This window comes from Carettochelys insculpta, chromosome 1 (assembly GCF_033958435.1).
Source record: "Carettochelys insculpta isolate YL-2023 chromosome 1, ASM3395843v1, whole genome shotgun sequence".
Taxonomy (NCBI): domain Eukaryota; kingdom Metazoa; phylum Chordata; order Testudines; family Carettochelyidae; genus Carettochelys; species Carettochelys insculpta.
Genome location: NC_134137.1, coordinates 143236936 through 143260826, shown reverse-complemented (window position 1 = coordinate 143260826; position 23891 = coordinate 143236936). Strand labels below are relative to the sequence as shown.

Here is a 23891-nt window from a genome sequence, read left to right as displayed (position 1 = left end):
CTGAAACAAAAGGCAAGGAGTACAGATGATGTTAATGCTAAACTGAACAGTAAGGACCTTGTTTTCCCCATGTAGACAAGCAGATTTCCCCTGTAGCCAGGGATAGTATATGGCATTTTCTTTCAGCTCTATGTTTTCCAATATATTCGGCCTTATAAAACAAAAACATTATCTGTTCCTCTTCCCCACCCTCCTGCTCAAATAAGAAAGAGACAAGTGGCACCTGGTTTACTATAGGACAAATCTTTTCCCTTTTCCATGGCAATAGGGAACCCTAGAAAGGACGGTGCTGGGTTTGCTATTCTGTGCAGCTTACAAGGATCATGTTTTAAAATGTTGTTCTTGTGTTCTGCATATCTGACATACCATGATAGGAAACTTACTGTAGGTGGGGACGTATAGCTCAGTGGTTTGTGCATTGGCCTGCTAAACACCAGGTTGTAAATTCACCCCTTGAGGGGGTCATTTAGGGATCCAAACAAGCAAGGAGGATGCTTGGTCCTGCTAAGAGGGCAGGGGAGTGGGCTGGGTGTGCTGACCTCCTGAGGTCTTTTCCAGTCACATGACGTGTATCTCCATATTAAAAAGCTCACTGTATACTCCTGTGTAGTAGAGTCTGGCAAAGAGGAAGCAGTGGTTTAGGACCAATTATGATGTGACAGTTTGGCTTTGTCCCTCATAGAGTCTAAGAGGAGTAGTGAAAGTTTGCTACCACTAATTCCATAGCCTCAGGAAGTAGGATTCTTCCTCCTCCTAGCCTGTCAGAGCCCATGTGTGAGATGACTTATTAGGTTAAGCGCTGGAGGTGAGGGTTACTTTGCAAGAACTCCATGGAGTCATCCGGTAGTATGGGGTTAACTGTCAGCTGCATCCACATTCAATAAAGCAGCTGAGGGGATAGCACATACACAACCAACGATATTGTCTAGTACTAGGAGAAATATTGGAAAAATGTCCCTGTAACTTAACAGTGGCTCTAAATGACCGGAGACGATTGCACTATTTTTCCTTGGAAGAAGTGGCTTAAAGAAACCTTGAATTAACTTCCTATGGGTCAAACAAACAATAAAGGCATACGGTCAGCAATGAATGTTACTTCTTTTCTTTCACTGACATGTCCTTTTTCTCTTTTTTATGATTTTTCCTCAGTGCCTGGAGCCCTGCAAAGAATCGTGGGACTTGAAAAAAATCCACTGCCAAAGTTTCTGTGAGGTAGGGCAGCCCTGAGGCTTTCTCTCTCTCATTTTGTTCTGGCTGTCTCTTTCATTTGTACTCCTCTGGATGTTTACATTTTAAGGTCGTAGCTAACACAGACAATCTATGTATGCTACAGTCTCCTATATTTGATAGGATGAGAGTATAACATTTTTAAATTGGAGTAATAAACATTATGGTCAGTATTTGCTACTGAGTTTTTTATACCAACCAAGTGTTTTCCTAGTGTTGAAATATTAGTCCCCCATCTTGAAAATACTTATCTTTACACGTATAAGAAGGTTTGTTAAATCCCTTTTGCTACTTGCTATGCATGCTACACTCCCTTGTTTCCTTTCAGTCTCTGGATTGGGAAAAGTGTGTTTGAAGCACATATGAGCTAATGCTTTTAAATTTGAAGGTAGATGAAGCAAAAGTAGGGCTTTGTTATCCCATGAAAATTATTCCGGAATAAAATATACCAAGGCTGCGTCTACACTATAAGCTAAAATCAGTTTTTTAAAAATCAATTTATTAATGCTGGATTTTATCAATTCAATTTTGAGCATCCTAACCTTCCCACATGCGCCCCATAAGATCAACTTATTGCTGCCACACACAAGTCACCAAAATCAAACCTATTCCACAGTTTCCTAAGCCCTGTAGCAGACTGGCTGTTTTCTCTGGTGCAGCATGGGAAAAAAAATGCGCCGCATGTGGCTGTGGGTGTCTGACAACATTTCCACATTTCATTTCCTACATTTCATTTCCCTCATTCCCCTGCCATGTTAACCAAATATACCTTTTTCCAGATGGGATCTGGCTTGCTTGTGCGAGAGATGTGATATTTATAACTGAGGGGAGGGGAGGATTAGTAAAGCACATAGGAAAGGTTAGAAAAAAGATTTCGGGTTTCCCAACCAACAGGTTTTCCAAAGGGGATGCGAAAGCATTGGATCTTTGGAGCCTTGGATCTGGATTTAGATCTCCAAGCAAAGAAGATCCTCAGATCAATAATTTTGTCTCAAAGGCCCAAGAACCAGCACAGGGCACCAAAAGGAGGGTCCCTCCTGGACTGTGCAGAAGGTGCAGACCCTTCTGGACCTGTGGGATGAGGAGGATCTACTCCCAAGACCCCAAGGTAAAAGACCATAATGCCCAATCCTACGCTAGGTGGCCACCGCCCTGGTGGAACAAGGCCACCCTCTATTACAGCATGGAGGAAGTCCAGGTGAAGGTGAAGGAGCTCCAGCAGGGCTACATCTGGACCCAGTATGCTGTCTGACGCTTCGGGGCAGGACCCACCACCTGCCCCTATTACCAGGCTTGGATCTAGGTTTAGACCTGGCAAAGAAGACCTTCAGAACAAGAATTTGTTTAAGTAGACTTGGGTGCTACACTGAAAATGCAATGGATAACTGAATCAGTTATAGCTGCTTTGGTTGCTTGCCAACACGCTGGGGCAGGACCTACCACCTGCCCCTATTACCAGTGGGAGCAGGCTTAGTGCTAGGTTTAGACCTTGCAAAGGAGACCCTCAGAGCAAGAATTTTCATCCTTGCAATCATTGCAAAACCTGGAAATGCAACTCTACATAGTAGACTCAAGCACAACTCTGAAAATGTAGTGTATCAGAAAATCAGTTATGGCTCGGTTGGTCGTGCAAGCCTAATTTGGACAACAGTGGTAATTGTATAACTGCTTAATTGTGTTCAGTGGCTTTTGAATAAACCCCATAAAAAATTTGCTCTGACTACAGCCAGCTCCAAAAGTTGTGTCCACCAAGGGAGACTCCCTCACAACAGCTAAAAGACCCCCAACTATACCCAGCCCCTAAAATTGTGACCACTGAGGGGACTTTCCCCATGTGGCTAAAGACGCCTGACTATTGCCAGCCCTGAAAATTGTGACTGCTGAGGGACACTTCTCTGGGGTGGCCTAAAGACCCCTGAATATAGCCAGCCTCCAGCCTTTGAATGAAGCTCATACAAGAATTTGCTCTCAGAGGATAGCCACTCCAATGACAACATATTTTCTTCTGTTGCCCAAAAATCATGACCGCTAAGGGAGACTTCCCCCAGGTGGCTAAAAGATGCCTGACTATAGCCAGCCCTGAACATTGTGACCGCCACATGATGTGGCTGGGTGCATGAAAGTTGCAGACTGTGTGGCACCTCTGGGGGGAGGGAAGGAAGGAGTTGTGAGGGTCAGGACAAAATGTAAATGGCTGAAAAGAAGTTTCTCACCCAAGCACGACTCCCACCCACAGACTAGCTGTCACGTAAGTTCCAGAATTCACAGTGACGCTCAGGGAGGGAAGGGAGGGGATGTGGAGGGCAGGAGAAAATGTAAACGGCAGAAAAGTTTTTCATCCCATCATACAAGCGCGGCCCCCCCACCCACAGCCTAGCTGCCACATGGTGCAGGGGGGCAGTAGCTGGCACCAGGGAGCATGAAAATAAAAGACAGCTAGCAGGGATATACGCAGAACCACAGACCCTGCAGTCATACTAATAACATAGAAAGAAAGAAGATTTTTCAACCTGTCGTGACCCTAGAGCCACAGGCTTCCATGTGCTGAGTGGAGAACTGTGGAGCATTGTGGGTTATATGCAGGACATCACTGGAGGCTAATGAAGTCCACTTAAAGACCTGGTGCTTCCTCACTACCCTTCATTTGTAATTTTAAATTCAAGATGAGTGCTACACCCATCAGGTTACTATGATATTGCAATATCGATATTATGTCAATTTTGTGCACCATAAATTGAGATAGTGGAATTTACAGTGAAAACACACACTTGATAAAATTGGGCTAAACGACTTAAAATCCATATTATCTTGTAGTGTAGGCATAGCTTGAGAACTGAGTGCAGATTAATTATTCCTGATTACCTGTATACGGACACTCTTATTCCAGAATAAGAAAGCCTTTTTTCTGGTTTGCATTAATCCATTTCCAAAGTAAATTACATTAAATAGGAGAAAGTCTTATTCCAGAACAAGAATGTTCAAATGTGGAGTTGATCAGGAAAAGTCATTTGGGATTTTGTATTCTGGAATAATTTAATATGTAGACAAACTCTAATTTAGGGCAGATCTATCGTACAAACTTTTGTTTGCATAACTATGTTGGTTAGGGAAGTGAAAAAACCCACACCTCCAAATGACACAGCTATGCTGTCAAGAATCCTTTCTCTGGTATAACGTATATTGTTTGGGGACCAGTGGTTTTGCTACCTAGGCATGCCTTTTTGACAAATAAAAGTGTGTATCCACTGGGGAGCTTTGTCACTATTGCTATATCCATAGAGATGCCTTGGCAAAGTCTTTCTAACATAGATTAGTTAAACCATGCAAAATGTTGTGTAGATTATCCTACTTGACTTGAGAGTGGTTCATGTAAATTTATTTTATTAGTGCCTTGCAGGTTTAAACTAAACTGAATTTACCCCAAAATTAGAATTTCTACACTAGGGTTTTCGCTGGTTCATGTAACTCGGTACTAAAACATCCTTCAGTGAAATTAATGAAAGGCATTTAGGTAGTTGTTTTGTCTCATTGAGAAATATTTTTTGTTTAATCTGACATGTTAATTTAATGGATAAAGTTATGCCATTTTGACCTCCCTCTCCTCTTTTATTCTGATACAATACATTTTTGACTTAGTCTATGTCTCTTGAGAAGACGTTTAAACTAACTTCAGAAAAGCATTTTTATACCAGAATAAATTTGTCTGCACGAGGACAGGTTGTACCGGTGTAGCTATGCATATATAAATATGTTTGCATAACTGATAAAACTTCCCTATTTAAAGCACTCCGTAGATTTCCTTTTATTAAGACCTTGTCTACACTACCATTTTTGTTGGTAAAACTTCTGTTGGTCTGGGTTGTCAAAAAATATATCCCTGAATGACATAAGTTTCACTAACAAAAGTGCTGCAAAGGACAGCACAATGGCTATGTCTAGATTGCCAAGAATTGTCAGCAGAAGATAAACAAACTGTACAATGCACTCATGCTGGGAGAGGCTTTCTTGATATTTTGCCCATCCACACATGGCCAAATGTTGGGAAAACCCCATCTCCACACATATTCCTCTTCCTCATGTAATGAGGATGACCAGGATGTCAGCAGAAGGCTCTTGGCATGGTAAACTGCTGTCAGGAGACCTCTGGGCTCCCAGCAGAATCCTGTAGTCTAGACAGTCTAGACAAAGCCTTAGTCTGCATGAAATGCTCTCCTGAAGATGCATTTACCACTGCTCATTGGGTGTGGTTTAGATATGCTGGCAGGAGAACTCTCTCCCATCAGAGAAGAGTGGCTGCAAGGGAGACCTTGCAGCAGTGCAGCTGCTGCCATACACCTATGCCCCTATAAGGTCTATAGTGTAGACATAGCCTTAACTGGTTTACATTTGTGCCACTTTCTCATGTAGAGGAGAACTAAAGTAGTATAAAGGAGATATAACTTGCATCATCTCATCCCCAATTTTCATTGTGGCTTTACATGTCTAAAATTTGAATGCACACATTTTGGTTTAAAAGAAAAACATTAGTAGAACACTGCTTTATTGTATTTAAAATGTTCTAGCATCCCTTTTTGATTAGTGATTTTATGATTGAAGCTAAATTTAGAACCTCAAAGGCCAGTAATGAAGAACAGCACATTTAGTAGCTAGCTGAAAAATGAGCTGTGAAACGGTGCGGAAGAGAAACCCGGAGGACATATTATGCCTCAAGGGGCTATAAAATTTTTTTAATTAACTAGCTGCAAATTTGTTATGTTTTAAGATTTGAAATTAGCCTCTCTCTCTTTCTCACATATATATACACTCATTGTCACCTACAACCTCGCAGCAGAGGATGTCATTTTGATTGAATTACTCCAGGCCTTTCTCATTTCCAGGGGATATCTGTCAATTTCTATTTATCCAGGATAAAATTTGGAATAAAAATTTAGCTTCAAAGTTCACAGTGTCTCTACTGAGAAATAAGGGGCCTGATTCAACATTTCTTAGGCATGTGAGGAATCCACTGAAGTCAGTACGAGTAGCTGTGGGAGCAAGGTTTACTTACAAGAGTAGTGGGTTTTGGACTAGGGGTTCAAAATCTTTTGCTGAGAAAATTCATCATACATTTTGAAGCAATTTGAAATGAGCTCCATAAGCCCACTATTGGATCAAAAGAGATATGTGCCTCTTAAAATTTTGCAGCTTTTCATACAAATTGAATCTAAATTTTTTACAAAAGTAGAATGAACTGATCATCGAAAAATCTCTCTCTTTAGTAAATTATGTAAGCATAAAGATGACGTAAGTCTTATCATATCAATGTGATTCAAGCAACTAAATGAAAATATTACTAGTACATTTGGGCAGTGTAATTTGGGCTGGCACTGTGCACCAAGGGTGCTGGAATGATTTTTATAGCACAGATGCTAACGATGGAAACCTTATATTTGGTGTTTATTATTACTACTTCAAGGCAGAAGGGTATGACAGAACCCCATAAACCCTAGATCCAGCACTGCTATACAATATACTATGAGTAATGTGCCATGAAATAGGAAAGAAAAAATGCAGAATAGTCTCAAAAAGGAAAGTCTAGACAGTCCTTTTCCTTTGTTTTATGAATGTTTTCAATCTATCATTAAGTAACTTAGTTAGGATATATAAGAGTAAACAAAAGAAAGGCTAGTGGATAAAAAAAAACAACATAATTCCATAAAAGACAGTGGTTTTGCTTCAGGGAATTCACTATTTTGTACTTTACATGCTTTGTTTAGAAGCTACATGGATATTCAAATCCTGAGGGGAAGTTTTGCAATAGCTGAATATTTGAATTTTATTTCAAAAGGTCTTGGAAATCTTCCAGCATTTTTTTCACACTGAAGACTTCTACAATTGTTTTATGTTCCCTTTAGCCTCTTTTCCCCAAGAAGAACTATGAATGCCTAACTAGCTGTGAATTCCTCAAATACATTCTGTCTGTGAAGCAAGGAGACTGCCCAGCACCTGAGAAGGCCAGTGGTTTTGCGGCTGCCTGCGTTGAAAGCTGTGAGGCTGACAGTGAATGTTCTGGGGTAAAGAAATGCTGTTCCAATGGATGTGGACATACGTGTCAAGTACCAAAAAATCTGTACAAAGGTAGGGATCTTTAGGAAGCACTTCGAATGTGCTAAGTATTTTAGCTTATAATGATGCTGCCGTAAAAAAACGAGACCTTTTAATTCATATGGAAGAGAGAGAAAGAGAGAGAGAGCGTGTGTGTGTGTGTGTGTGTGTGTGTGAGAGAGAGAGGGGGGGGGAGCATGGTGGGGAGTTATTGTGAGGTGTAAATGGAAGTAGAGGTGACAAAAAGAGTTTCATATAGTTAAACGGCTGCATTTGTTCTTAGAAAACATAAAGAGGTTGTAGAATCTCTGTCATTGGATGTTTCTGAGAACAGGTTAGACAAACATCAGCTCTGTGGTTCTCAACCATCTAACTATTTCCCTAGTTTTACAAATGGCTACATGAAAAGCATTAGCAAAGTCAGTATAAACTAAAATTTCATTCTATGACTTGTTTGTACTGCTGTACATGCTGTATGCTGTATGCTGAAATGTAAGTTCAACATTTATATTCCATTTGATTTATGTTTCAATTTATATGGGTAAATATAAAAAAGTAATGCATCTAAGCGAGTGCATGAAAGCTTATGCTCCAAAACATCTGTTAGTCTATAAGTTGCCACAGGACTTCTTGGGTCTTTTTGCAGATACAGACTAACATGGATACCCCTCTGATATGTAAGCAAATTTTGTAAGCAAGAAGTTTTTAAGTGAGGTGAACCTTGGGGTATGCAAGCTGAATCAGACTCCTGAAGGGAGTACAGGAGTCTGAAAAGGTTGAGAGCTTCTGGTCAAGTTATTAGGTAGTCCTGCCTTTGAGGGCAGGGGAGGGTGTCTGTATTAGATGACCTATTGCGGTCCCTTCCTGTCCTAAACTTCTATAATTCTCTAACAAGATATCACTAAACAACAGAGAGGAGGCCCTAAAGAATTTGAATCATAAGCAGAACTGGCCAGTCTATGTGAAGTGTCATTTAGACTATGTGGAGGTATGCATCTCATAGGCTGTGTCTACATGTGCCCCATATTCAGTGCTTCAGCTGAATAAGCTGCCCCATATTCAGCACTTCATTAGCATGCGGGCGGCTGCGGCACTTCGAAATTGACGCAGCTTGCCGCCGCGCGTCTCGTCCAGACGGGGCTCCTTTTCGAAATTACCCCGCCTACATAAGAATGTAAGAACATAAGAATGGCCATACTGGGTCAGATCAAAGGTCCATCCAGCCCAGCAACCCGTCTTCCAACAGTGGCCAATGCCAGGTGCCCCAGAGAAGGAGAACAGAATATAATGATCAAGTGATTTATCTCCTGCCATCCATCTCCTGCCCTTGTACTGAAGGCTAGGGCACCATACTTTACCCCTGGCTAATAGCTATTTATGGACCTAACCTGCAAAAATTTATCGAGCTCTTTTTTAAACCCTAATAGAGTCCTGGCCTTCACAGCCTCCTCCGGCAAGGAGTTCCACAGGTTGACTGTGCGCTGTGTGAAGAAAAATTTCCTTTTATTAGTTTTGAACCTACTACCCATCAATTTCATTCGGTGTCCCCTAGTTCTTGTATTATGGGAAAAGGTAAATAATTTTTCTATGTTCACTTTCTCCACACCATTCATGATTTTATATATCTCTATCATATCGCCCCTCAATCGCCTCTTTTCCAGACTGAAAAGTCCCAGTCTCTCTAGCGTCTCCCCATATGGGACCTGTTCCAAACCCCTAATCATCTTAGTTGCCCTTTTCTGAACCTTTTCTAATGCCAATATATCTTTTTTGAGGTGAGGAGACCACATCTGCATGCAGTACTCAAGATGTGGGCGTACCATAGTTTTATATAGGGGAAGTATGATATCTTTTGTCTTATTATCGATCCCTTTTTTAATAATTCCTAACATCCTATTTGCTTTACTAACTGCCGCTGCACACTGCGTGGATGTCTTCAGAGGACTATCCACTATAACTCCAAGATCCCTTTCCTGATCTGTCGTAGCTAAATTTGACCCCATCATGTTGTACGTGTAATTTGGGTTATTTTTTCCAATGTGCATTACCTTACACTTACCCACATTAAATTTCATTTGCCATTTTGCTGCCCAATCACTCAGTTTGCTGAGATCTTTTTGTAGTTCTTCACAATCCCTTTTGGTTTTGACTGTCCTGAGCAACTTGGTGTCATCTGCAAACTTTGCTACCTCACTGCTTACCTCATTTTCTAGATCATTGATGAACAAGTTGAACAGGATCGGTCCCAGGACTGACCCCTGGGGAACACCACTAGTTACCCCCCTCCATTGTGAAAATTTACCATTTATTCCAACCCTTTGTTTTCTGTCTTTTAACCAATTCCCTATCCATGAAAGGATCTCTCCTCCTATCCCATGACCACCTAATTTACATAAAAGCCTTTGGTGTGGGACCGTGTCAAAGGCTTTCTGGAAATCTAGGTATATTATGTCCACTGGGTGCCCCTTGTCCGCATGTTTATTAACCCCTTCAAAGAATTCTAATAGATTAGTTAGACATGACTTCCCTCTGGAGAAACCATGCTGACTTTTGCCCAATAATTTGTGCTCTTCTACGTGCCTTGCAATTTTATTCTTTACTATTGTTTCTACTAGTTTGCCTGGTACTGATGTTAGACTTATCGGTCTATAATTGCCAGGGTCTCCTCTAGAGCCTTTTTTAAATGTTGGCGTTATATTGGCCATCTTCCAGTCCCTGGGTACCGAAGCAGATTTAAAGGATAGGTTACAAACCACTGTTAATAACTCCGCAATTTCGCATTTGAGTTCTTTCAGAACCCTTGGGTGAATACCGTCTGGTCCTGGACACTTGTTACTATTCAGCTTATCAATTAACTCCAAAACCTCCTCTGATGTCACTTCAATCTGGGAGAGTTCTTCAGATTTGTCACCTAAAAAGGCTGGCTCAGATTTAGGAACCTCTGTAACATCCTCAGCCGTGAAGACTGAACCAAAGAAATCATTTAATCGCTCTGCAATGGCACTGTCTTCCTTGATTGCTCCTTTTATGTCTTTATTGTCCAAGGGCCCCACTGCCTTTTTAGCAGGCTTCCTGCTTCTAATGTATTTAAAAAACATTTTACTATCATTTTTTTAATTTTTGGCTAGCTGTTCCTCAAAATCTTTTTTGGCTTTTCTTACTACATTATGACACTTAATTTGGGAGTGTTTGTGTTCCTTTCTATTTTCCTCACTAGGATTTGACTTCCACTTTTTAAAAGCTGCCCTTTTCTCTCTCACTGCCTTTTTAACATGGCTGTTAAGCCATGGTGGTTCTTTGTTAGGTCTCTTACTGTGTTTTTTTATTTGGGGTATACATTTAAGTTGGGCCTGTAGTATGGTGCCTTTAAACAGTTTCCATGCAGCTTCCAGGGATTTTAGTTTAGTTACTCTACCTTTTAGTTTCTGTTTAACTAGCTTCCTCATTTTAGTGTAATTCCCCTTTTTGAAATTAAATGCCGGAGCGTTTGACCACTGCGGTGTTCTTCCCAACACAGGAATGTTAAAAGTTATTATATTGTGGTCACTATTTCCAAGCGGTCCAGTAACAGTTACCTCTTGGACCAGACCCTGCGTTCCAGTCAGGACTAGATCGAGAATTGACTCTCCCCTTGTGGGTTCCTGTACTAGCTGCTCCAAGAACCAGTCATTTAAGGCATCAAGAAATTTAATCTCTGGATCCCGTCCTGAGGTGACGTACCCAATCAATATGGGGATAATTGAAATCTCCTATTATTACTGTGTTTTTTGTTTGATAGCCTCTCTAATCTCTCTTAACATTTCAGCATCACTATCACTGTCCTGGTTAGGTGCTCGGTAATATATTCCTAATGCCATATTCATATTAGAGGAATGAATTGTTATCCATAATGATTCTATGGAACATTTTGATTCCTTTAGGATTTTTGCTTCATTTGATTCTATATTATCCTTCACATATAGTACCACTCCACCACCCGCATGACCTGTTCTGTCTTTCCGATATAATTTATATCCCGGTATGTTAGTGTCCCACTGATTGTCCTCATTCCACCATGTTTCTGTGATGCCTATTATGTCAACTTCCTCCTTTGATATGAGGTACTCCAGTTCACCCGTCTTATTAGACAGACTCCTAGCATTTGTGTAAAAGCACTTTAAAAAACTACCACTATTTATATGTCCGCCTTTCACAGACGTGTTGGATTTTTTTATATGCGATTGTTTCACATCTGATCTTGCCCATATATTATTTCCCACGTTCCCTATCTGACTAACTTCTAGGGGATCCCTATCTATGGAGCCTTGTGTAAGAGAAGTCTCCATCCGATCCAGGTGCTCCCCCGCACCAATCGGCTTTCCTCTACCTCTTACTTTAAAAACTGCTCTACGAACTTTTTAATGTTTAATGCCAGCAGTCTGGATCCACCTTGATTTAGGTGGAGCCCATCATTCCTGTATAGGCTCCTCCTACCCCAAAAGTGTCCCCAGTTCCTAATAAATCTAAACCCCTCTTCCCTCCACCATCGTTTCATCCATGCATTGAGACCCTGAAGTTCTGCCTATCTATCTGGCCCTGCGCATGGAACTGGAAGCATTTCAGAGAATGCCACCATAGATGTTCTGGATTTCAGTCTCCTTCCTAGTAACCTAAATTTGGCCTCCAGAACATCTCTTCTACCCTTCCCTATGTCATTGGTACCGACATGTACCACGACCACCGGCTCCTCCCCAGCACTGCCCATAAGTCTGTCTAGATGCCTTGAGAGATCCGCAACCTTTGCACCAGGCAGGCAAGTCACCATACGGTTCTCCTGGTCATCACAAACCCAGTTATCTATATTTCTAATGATCGAATCCCCCACTACTAAAACCTGCTTCTTCCTAGCAGCTGGTGCTCCCTTCACCGGAGAAGTATCCTTGGCGTGAGAGGATACCATAGCACCCTCTGGAAGGAGGGTCCCAACTATGGGATGGTTTCCCTCTGCTCCCATTGACTGCTCTCCTTCCCTGAGCCTTTCATCCTCTGTAACAGCATCAGGACTGTCAGATTGGAGGTGGGACAGCCCTACTATGTCCCGGAAAGTCTTATCAACAAACACCTCTGCCTTCCTTAGCTCCTCCAGTTCAGCCACCCTGGCCTCCAAAGCACGAATTCAGTCTCTGAGGGCCAGGGGCTCCTTGCATCGAGCGCACACATATGCCACCCGCCCACAGGGTAGTTAGTCATACATATTGCATTCGAAACAATAAACAGGATAGCCCCCACTCTGCTGCTTTGCTTCTGCCTCCATTTCCTACTCTAATTATATATGAGGGTTTAATTAAATGTTTCAGATAGAGGTTGTTATAAAGGATTTAAGTTTAAGGGCAATAGAAGTCACTGGCTTCCTCCAAGCTCCCTCTCTCAACTCCCCTCTCAAAACTCCCTCCTGTTAGCACTCACCCTGTTTGCAAGCACCCGGTTGCAAAGCTCCCTGGTCGCTTACTAGCGGGGTTTAAGTGCTCGGCCTCCCTGATAGCTCCTCCCTCTGCCTACAGCTCAGCCAATCAGCATACGGTGTTTCGATTCAAACCTAATGAAGATTCACAGTTTCCAACTGCCTGCCTGAGCACACGGCCTTTCAAACAAACACTCAGCTCAGCACTCCAAACAAACAAACAAACACAAGCCCAGAACACCCAAACACAAACCCCCTTGAGCTGATGAGAATAAGGGGACTTCGAAGTAGGCGGGGTCCTTTCGAAAAGGAGCCCCGTCTGGATGAGACGCGCGGCGGCAAGCCGCGTCAATTTCGAAGTACCGCGGCCGCCCGCATGCTAATGAAGCGCTGAATATGCATTTCAGCGCTTCATTAGTAAACTTCAAAATGGCCATTTGCGTGGCCATTTTGAAGTTTGGGACACGTGTAGACTCAGCCATAGAGCTGGAAGGGACCTTGAGAGGTCATTGAGTCCAGTCCCCTGCCCTCTTAGCTGGACCAACAACCATCCCTTTTTTTTAAAAAAAAAAAATGATCTATTTGCCCCAGATCCCTAAATGTTGGTCTCCTCAAGGATTGAACTCACAGGTCTGGGTTTAAGCAGGCCAATGCTCAGGCCACAGAGCTATCCCTCCCCCTCCTATAATCTAATAAAACAATTTCAACAGTGAAAATAAACAGTTCAAGTCACTTAAATCAGAGAGCTAATTTTTGTTAGCATGAATCAAGCAGATAGCAGTGCCAAGTACATACCATGAAATAATCCAGTTGGAGAGCAAATAAGTGCTATATTCAATATCGATGGCCTTGACAGCTCACGGATACAACAGTTAGAAAATAAAACCAAAACCCATATAGGCACTATTTCAGTTCTGGAAGAAGCTGATGAAATGAGTTCTGTGAAATTGTTTTCAATTTGTTTGATTGGAACCTTGAAATTCTGATAAGAAAATTTTCCTCATTATGCAACAATGAGCTGTTATAATTTGCAAAAATGAGTGGCTCTAAGGATGACTCCAGATTTTAATTTGTAGTAAATAACTTTTAGTCACTTAAATATTCTTGAAGTTTTAATACATAATTAAAAAGAGGTGCTTTCTCACTCCACAGGTTTGGTTTGCGTGTGTGTTAAATGTCAGTTCTCCTTGCGTTAGTGTGAAAATAAGATTCTAGCAGTTATATTTCTGTTAGCACAGTCAATCAAAGGCATCATCAATGGAACTGGACCAAATAAAACCCCTCCTAGTGAAGTCTACCTAGCCCGATTTTCTCTACTCAGACAGGGTTAATAGTTAGGAAACATTTTTATTTTCTTACATAAATGGAGCAAATTTGGTCAGAAAGTTACTGACGCACAATAAACCTGGAACTCTCAACAGCACGATATGTAAAGTGCTTTTGGGATGACCTGCTCAGACCTTGACCCACAGGTCATTAAAGTCAATGGAAAGACTTAGTTTCAGTAGCTGCTGAATCAGGCCTTATATAAACACAACCCTTTAAAACATTATGATAACAACACGTGTTAATATGCAAAAGATCTTTAAAAATGAATCATGTCATTACATCTTTCATTTTCTTTTGATACAAATCACCAAAAAGTGGTGCTAACATAATATAGTATCTGTATTGTATTGGAGCACAGGTTTGTAGGACCAAACCTCAAACATGAAGGCACATAGAGGGAATTCCAATGCATTTCATAATTGAGATGTGCATGGAGGTGGGATGAAATTAATGGGATTTATGTAGGAGACAAAGCTTACACAAGGTATGATACACTGACCGTAAAAGGAAAAGTGCGATGTAACTCTAAAGTTGTAGTATGAACATTTGGCTCCAACATCTTATCAGTTAGCTTCAATAAGTATTTGCTTGGAAGCACACAGAAGTGTTACATAGGAGGGGCAGAACCAGTGCTCTTCTGCTTTCCTAGCAGATGAATTCAGCTAATTAGCCCTTCAAATTGTCTTCCTACAACAAAGAACGGGATGAAACTGGTCAGGCTTGCTTTTCGCTTTCTTCAAGGGCAAATGACCTCCCTGCCACTGGGGAGAGCAACTGCAAGCATGACTAACATCAAGTGAACAAATCTAAAACTCACACTAATCTTTTTGACAGCACTCATAGCCAGAAATTGAACTCCAATTGAAAGTAAGAAAATCTATGGGCTTTTCTACATTGTAGGTTGTATCAGTATAATTAATCTAAGTGCCAGGGTGTAAGGAGCTGTATTGGTGGAGGAGGTTTTGCTGAGGTAGCTAGCACCACTCACGGAGGTGGATTTTTTATGCTGATAGGACAGCTCTCTTCTGTTGGCATCCATAGAGCATCTGCTATAGTAGACTCGCCCTGTGCAAGTTGCTATAGTTTCACTATTGTTTAAGCTTTGGAGATTGTAATACACAGAAAAATCTGCTGAGAACTTTTCATTAATATGCTGTCACGGTTCAGGGGAACTGCATCTGTATTTCCACTTCATGGTCCAGCCGCAGAACCCACTTTTGCACTTCTGGCCCCTCTATTACCTGTCCTGGGCAGAGATTCACCTTTCTCTCCCTGCTGACGGGGGTATATCCAGGCTACATACTTTCCTGTTCACACTGTGTTATTTCAACTAAACAAAACTGCCTGCAAGGGATAGCATCTGCCCTTCCGTTAGTCTTCTAAGTTTCTCAAGCTGCATAATGATCAGCATACTGCCCTTTCTAAGGAAGAAACATTGTTCTTAGGGCTTGTTTCCACTATGGTGTGGATTGACACTGAAGCAATCAATTAATTAGTGGACAAATTTAGCAGATCTAGTAAAGACCCACTCAATTAAACACCGATCACTTTCCTGTCAACTCCAGCAGAACAAGAGGAGTTATGGGAGTCAACAGGAAAGCTTTTTCTGTCAACCTCCCTGGAGTGTGGACCCTGCAGTAAGTAGATCTAAGCTACATTGATCTGAGTTACTCTACTAACGTAACACTAATTGCATAGTTCAGAGTAAGCTGTCCTTGTAGCGTACATCTGCCTTTATGAAGAAAGCAATAGAGAGAACACCAAAAACAACAGAGGAACCTATACACATGATACAATGCTTAAAAGGGATCATCCCAACTCCATCTTTGGGACTGGTATGCCTCAGTCCTTCCAACCCTTCCTGAAGGATTGCCCTCTCCTATGCTTTGGACAGAAAGACCTGCCCATTTATTGGATCAAGATGAAGGTGCTGAGTCATTTTAAATTCATCCCAGACCTTTTCTGCATGTTGGTCTCTGGAGAATCCAGTTTGCACCAGTGCATGCAAGCTTCTCCAAGTGGTGGTGGTGAGTTAATTTGTCTAATCACCCTAATTTTCATTAGTTCCTAGTGGGCTGTGGTCACCCTCCTTCATGTAATTATGTACAATCCCACTCTCACAATGTTATGTAAACGTAATACAGTAAGACCTCCCTGTGATATGGCAGGACACTGGCTCATCTGTTACTAATGTTCTTTGGCGTTAATGAAATTAAAAAGCCCAATGTGCAGGTATTCCCATGAGTACCATCAAACATATCATTGTATGACATATTGTCAAAACTGCCTGCAGGATTAAAACCTCTAGAATGGTTATGTTGTGAATTTGTATATTTTTCTCTTTTCTTTTGTTACGTTTGGCATAAAACTGCCCATAGAATTTGTAGGCAGTGGGTCAAAGACTCTGCTGATGTTACTGAAATGAGTGGAGTTAGGTCAGCAGAACTTGTGGCCAACTGTATTTAACACTAAACCTATCCTTTCTGTCACAGTATTATTAATCATTGACATGGTAGTCAAACTAATAGCTTTCTATGACAGGGTAACAACTTTTAAAGGTTGGAGAAAGCAATAGATGTGGTATGGCTTGACCAGCAGTTCCCAACCTTTTCCAGTCAGGGACCCATTTTGAAATTCAGAAATTATTTGTGACCCAAAGCAATTCAAAAATGTAGGGGGAGAGGGAAGCAGTGCTATAGCAAACTAATTTTGTGCCTGAGGCAAGAATATAAAATTGTGCCCCTGCACATTTACATATTAATAGTAGTTATTTCACAGAAAAAGGGAAAATGCATTAAATAATAACACTATTTATTATAGTTTATTATTTTATTATTATAGTTAATCGGTGTTGTGGTGGGTGAAAGACTCATCCTCAAGCCACTTCCCCCTGCCCCGGCTTAAATCCCACACTCTGAGGCTGGAGGGGCTGGGTGGGGAGTCACAAACAAAAGATGAAAACTGAGAAATTAGCTACATAGAAAAGAAGAGGGGAAAGGTGGGGAGTCCGGAGGGGTTGAAAATTACTGCAAGAGTCTATAAAGTGGCTTTCCTGGGATCACTACAAATATCAAAGAGGGGGAAGCTATCTTTGTAATGAGTAAAGCAGGGGTATCCAATGTTTTTTTGCTGGGGGCCACATGGCAATTTTTTAAATGTTCCAGGGGCTGAACACAAAATAGTGGTCTTTAAACCGGTTAATTCAAGTGTTAAGCTTTCAGCACACAGGCATAAACTAATTGATATCTCTTTTGATAGAGATAGCTGCCGTCTCCAACAACTATCTCTACTGACAGAGAGTTACCAGAGGCAGCAGCATTAGGAAACTGCAAATGGTTTCTTTAAGAGGCACATGCAGCTTGGAGCTGCCCAACTGGTGACTCTTAACAAATCTAATGATGACCCATGCTTGGGTCACGGCCATAGGTTGGGAATCCCTGATCTAGATGTGAGTAATGCTTTTGATGCAGCCAAACATGACCTTCTCATTGACAAACTAAGGAAATACAACCTAGATGTAGCTACTAGGAGGTGGATGCATAAAAGGTTGGCTAACCATTCTAGTTATTAATGATTCAGAATTATGCTGGAAGGGCATAACAACTGGGGTTCATTAGAGATCAGTTCTGGGTCTAGTTCTGTTCAATATCTCCAACAGTTATTTCAATAATGGCACAGAGGACACACCTACGAAGTTTGTGGATGATATTAAGAGATTAAGGAGAATATTTTTTATCCCTCTTCCTTGCAACAAAATTTAGGTATATTTTAGATATATTTTAAATTTTAGATATTTCTGTTAGTCTATAAGTTGCCACAGGACTTCTTGTTGTTTTTGAAGATACAGACTAACACATCTACCTCTCTGATACTTGAAAAAACGAGGCTAGTTTAGTCTGGAAAAGTAAAGACTAAGAGGGAACACAACACCAGTTTTCAAGTAACTAAAATTTTGTTGCCAGGAAGAGGGATAAAAATATTCTCCTTAATTTCTGAAGATAGAACAAGAGCCAATGGGCTTAAATTGCAGCAAGAAAGGTTTAGGTTGGATGTTAGGAAAAAGCTTCCTCGCTATCAGTGTTGTTAAGCACCGGAATAAATTGCCTTGGGAGGTTGTGGTTTCATCATCATTGGAGATTTTTTAAGAGCAGGTTAGGCAAACACCTGTCAGTAATGTAGCTGGTGGCTTGGTCTTGCCACAAGTGCAGGAGGCTGAACTTGATAACCTCTTGAAGTTTCTTCCAGTTCTATGATTCTATGTGCCTTCAAATTTTTGTCATAGTTAGGGTATGTAGTCTTGTGTTCCCCTCCCCCTCCACTTGTCTGTTGACTGTTATTTTCAACCAATTTTTTGGTCTCAGTCTATGGTCCTAGCTATTTGGGACAGGGCATTATAAAATCTAAGAGACTAAAAGATATATGTTTGGGACATGGGAAGTTCCATTTTACATATACATATGTGATGCACATAGCCATTAAAAGTTACTCTTTTCCTGCTTTAGAAAATTGTAAGTGCATGCATTTTTAGAAGATACTGAGTTTATTTTCTGTGTCCATCCCATGTTCATAAGAATTCTTTGTAAATTTCCTATGAGCCATCAAATCAAATGGGATAATCACAAATTTAATTGCGTTGTACGGAATTATTCTAGTCACACAATGTCCATATATTCTGAATACCCCTGGCCCCAGCATCAAGGTATTAGGTTACTCTTACATTTGAGTTATAAATATATTTGGCTATGTTGGATCTTGATATATTTGCTTGCATGGGACAGATAAATACTTACTAGTTGAAAATCACCTTTTGTAACACATTTCCTGGACTCTGATATTCCACATATAAAACAAGACATGATTCAAATTCCTCACTGGAACACTGGATTTTGGAACACCAACTTGTTCAGGAATGGTTAAAGAGAACGACCATTTATATAATAAAAAGCAAGTTGAGAAATGATTGCATCCACACATCTGGGCGTGGAACTGATGATGCTGGTTCTACAAAAGTATTCTACAATGCACTTGTGCTATGCTCTAGTTGTCTGTGCTGCTGAGATCCATCTGCACACAATTACATACACCAGAGAGGTTGAGTTACTTCCAATCAAGTGAATCCAACTGACCCTAATGCAAAACAGATGGAAGATTTCTTGACATGCAAATTGTGGGATTATTGTACATGATAATTAAAGAGGATTTGAAAATGTAGAAATTTGAACTGACATTGTTCATGATGCTCATTGCATTAGATTATGACTTCTGGCTGTTGAAAGATATCCAAGATTTCAACCTATGTAGTAACAGGATATGGATGCTGAATTTTCCTCATAGTAACTTTAAATTTCTCCAGTGCTACATTATATGTCTTTATTTACTTCAACAGATTATATAATTGGGAAAGGACTGCAAAAAGACAGTTTTTTGATCCAAGGAAGTAAAGGGTTGGGAAATATAAACCTCAGATATTCCTCATTTAATCTTTGGTAAACAGAGACAAGTGGATCAAAGTTCTGATAATTTATGTTTACACATTGACAGTCTGAGATTTGTTAAGAAGATACAGATGCTTCCATTCTATGGCAATGTCAGTTAAGAATCCAGAGGAAAAAATCAGAGGCCTGGTTTATAAATGCTCTTTGAACTAAATCCTTGTCCCCTTGATGTCGGTGGTGAAACTCCAATTTACAGCCCTCAATTGTTTCAACTCTAATGTGAAAGTATTGAACTCAATATTAAAACTGTTTGTCAGTTCTTGGAGTCATCTGTGCAGGAATATTTAGGGCAGAAGCATATTTAAACTACAACTTGTGGCACCAATCCACATAGTGAACTCTGGCACCTGTGCAGAGCCTTATTAAAGCCACTGCATAATTAAAATACATACAACAAAACTCACAGGAGGGTTTAAATGTCACCACAGCAGTTTTATTTGTGACATTATCTGAAATAAGAGAACACTAGATATTGAAATAGATAATTTCCAAAAGAGTATTCACAGAAATGCAATTACCTATTTGATTTGCTGATTTAATTGAAAATAGTACAATAGTACAAAAGTACAATTTAATTGAAATAGACCAGTTCTAGAAAGTAGTTTTTTCCCCCAGCCTGTTGTAAATGTTGGACAGAGGTGTTATAATCATGATGACAAAATAGCAGAGTGAACATAATACTCTATCAGCATGTGGTGTGTTGTTGCTATAAACTTTTAAAAGGCAATCTCAGTAGATTGTAGTATAGGGGTGGCTAAAGCAAATAATGAAGTAGAGTGTGCACTGAGCATTAACTTTACTCTGAAGTTCAATATGAGTTTTTACCACTGACTTCAGTGGGAACAGAGTTATGGCAACTCTGAACTTTGTGGAAAATTCCACTCCTCATGCACATTAAACTCCTTAATTTTTTTCAGTCTAAACAACCATTTCCCTCTTAATCATCCCACAACACTTCCCACATCTGCTCACACTTACACACCCTTTTTTTTTAATAAATGTCTGAACATTTTGTCTGTATTCTCCAATTTCAGGTGTTCCACTGAAACCCAGGAAAGAATTAAGATTCACAGAACTTCAGTCTGGACAGCTGGAGGTTAAGTGGTCTTCCAAATTCAATATTTCAATTGAGCCTGTCATCTATGTTGTGCAGCGGAGATGGAATTATGGAATTCATCCCAGTGAGGATGATGCTACCAGCTGGCAAATGGTGGCACAGGTCAGTTGTTTCTATAATAATCCCTAGTTCTTGTATAGCAAGTTTATGAGTAGATCAGAAAGTGCTTTTACAGAGGAGGTTAGTGTCATTAGTCCCATTTTATGGATGGGGAGGTATAGGCACAGAGAGTTTAAGAGACTTGCACAAGGTCACCAGCATGCAAGATGCGAAACAGGGAAGATAATGCAGGTCTTTTGAGGCCTAGTTGAATTCTTTGTGTCTTGTAAGAGGTGATTTTCCATCATTTTTTCCATGTGAGCATAACCTCATTTTCCTGAGTTACATTACTTCTAACATTAATAAAATAATACAAAATGCTACAGTTTTAGTATTTTTTATCAGTAGAAGTGACAAAGTGGTGAAAAAGCTGTTAGCATAAGTATGCCAGCCAAGATGTAAAGGCTTCTCCTAGAAAAACATTTTTGACCATATTTTCAAAAAAAATGAGTAATTTTGAGAGTCTCAATATTTAGGTACTCATTTTGCAATACGTAACAAGTTCTTAATTTTCACCGTGTGGGTTTCAGCATTGTCTAGAATTCAGGTCTCCTTAGCGTATGTTAAATTTGGTGTTTAAAAACAAAGGTATCCAAACTTAGGTACCAATTTTTGCCACTAGATGCATATGACATATGACTTTCTAAAGTCAGCAGGGCCCATATCCAGAGCTGGAGGTTGCCTCTAGTCAAAACAGTAGAAAATCAGTTGGTATAAAAGCCGATTGTCTTTAAAAATAAAATAAAAAAAGCAAGATGGAAAAAAGAATAAAACAATTTTGGTTGGCTCACTTTAAATTGTATTTTCCCCAGCATTTATCTGTCAGTTCAGCAAACTCTATGATGTCATGCTGTTATCACTCACAGCAATCCATACCATATGTACGATTCACTTACAAGTGTTTTTTTAATGAAAAGCAACCAGTAGAAAATAAATTTTCATTTAATTCCTTCCCTCTTCAGTCTGTTTTTTAACAGACCCACCTGTATATCAAAACTCCAGCAGTTTTTTCTTAACTCCTGTATCCACATCTTTCCAGAGAAGGAGAACAAAACATTGATTTTTAAAAGAGCATGAAAATATTTTTGCAGCAGGTAACTAAGAGGTATAAAAACTAAATGCCTCAAAGTAGAGCTAGGAATTTAGGTTCTGTGATGACCAGAGTTTTTTCCACAGAGATTACATACAAATAATCCTACAGTAAATGAACATTGGGACAGTCAAGCACTAAAAAATTAGCATATACCAGAATAAACCCTTCCTGCACAGCCTTAATCTGGTGTTTTGTGCATGTTCCCTCATACAGAGCTTTGCCCAGAGTCATACAAAAGTTTGTGGCAGACCCAGGAGTAGAATCCAGCTAATCTCAATCCTTATGTAGTACTTTAACAAAGCAACTTCCCTCCTCTTCTTACAACTTTCAGCTTCATTTACTGTTAATCTGGTGAAAGGAATGACACTGGGGTGCTGTAGAACAAACAGTATGTTAACTTGTTACTAAAACCTATATCATATTGCATATGAAAGAGTTGATGGAATTAAGATTGACTATGTGAATAATTACTAACTTTATAATATTAACATTCTTTTAATATAGTTTGATATGTAATTTCCTAGCTACATATGTGTATGTGGTTTATTTTAACAGTGTCAAAACCCTGAAATTCTGTGATGTGTAAACATATAGATCCTAGAGCTTCCATATATACAGTGTGGATCTCTACCATTTGACCTGGAAGTGTAACTGAGAGGATCACGGCCTATCATCCTACATGAACCACATGGCATGCAATTTATGTAACTGTTTTTTACATCACAGTGGAATACTGAGTGCCAGACTGACTGACTCTGGAGGAGAACGTGGGCTAGTAGTTACAGATAGCACCAGCACACGTTTGACATATTTGTTCTGAAAAGCTATGTAACTGAGCAGATGGGAGTGTAGTTTGTTAGAGACGGTGTTAGATTCCTAATCCTACATGAAGTGACTATGTGTAGCCATGGGATTATCCCAGATGTAAAAAGGAATAACTATATGGGTGCGTCTACATTAGCTGGCTACTTCGAAGAAGCTGGCTCAAAGTCGAAATGGAACATGTCGCGTCTACACGCGCCGTGTGCTATTTCGATGTTGAAATCAACATTAGGCGGCGAGAGGTCAAAATTGCTATTCCCATCTGAAGATGGGAATAGCGCCCTACTTCGATGCTCATTGTTGAAGTAGGGCATATATAGATGATCCGCATCCCTCTACTTCGAAATAGGGGGGTTCTCCATGGCGGCCATCAGCTGAGGGGTCGAGAGACGCTCTGTCCAGCCCCTGTGGGGCTCTATGGTCACCGCATACAGCAGCCCTTAGCCAAGGGCTTCTGGATGCTGCTGCTGCTGAAGCTGGGGGTCCATGCTGCGTGCACAGGGTCTGCAACCAGTTGTTGGCTCTGTGGATCTTGTGCTGTGCAGGCCAAGTGTGTCTGGAAGGGGCCCTTTAAGGGAGTGGCTTGGGACTTTGCTGGTCCCTTATTTTGATGGGGAGCACTTGTGTGTGTGGATGCTCTGCATTTCCTTCTGGGGCAGCTCCTTTTGATGTTCACCATCGCTACTTCAATGTTGAACGTAGATGGTACCAGCCCTGGAGGACATGTAGATGATATGCGTCAAAGTAGCCTATTTTGATGTTCTTACTTCGAAATAGGCTACTTCGACGTAGTGTGCTAGTGCAGACGAGCCTATATGTCTGTCTCCTAACTTGATCAATAATCAGGGTGTGAAGTGAACAGAATTATTTACACAAGTCAATGGAAAAGCTCAGAATTTGTAGTCTCTTCCTGGCTTCCAGTCCAGGACATCTTCCTCTAGTCCAAAGTTTTGTGTGGGGAGTATGTGGGGTGACAAAATCTGTGCTAGTAACAATACACAGGATAGGAAATGCATTGGAGTGAAAGAGCTACAGAACAATTGTCCTAACAAGTCACCTAGGCAAGGTGCTGATGATGATTCTGACAGAGACACTGAGATTGCAGATAGAAGAACATCTAGTGGATGAGAAAGCAGGATTCAGGAAAGACAGAAGTTCTATACAGCAGATATTAGCACTCAGATT

At 40.6% G+C, this 23891-nt stretch overlaps 1 protein-coding gene across 2 annotated transcripts in view; it reads left to right on the top strand.

Moving 5' to 3' along the window:
• The window catches only part of ANOS1 (anosmin 1), a 226444-nt gene that overhangs the window by 114299 nt on the left and 88254 nt on the right, over positions 1–23891 (top strand). For both annotated transcript variants that reach the window (XM_074983339.1, XM_074983338.1), the window contains exons 3-5: positions 1150–1212; positions 7122–7344; positions 20610–20794. In XM_074983339.1, the coding sequence (XP_074839440.1) occupies positions 1150–1212; positions 7122–7344; positions 20610–20794 (471 nt within the window). The remainder of the gene's footprint in view (positions 1–1149; positions 1213–7121; positions 7345–20609; positions 20795–23891) is intronic.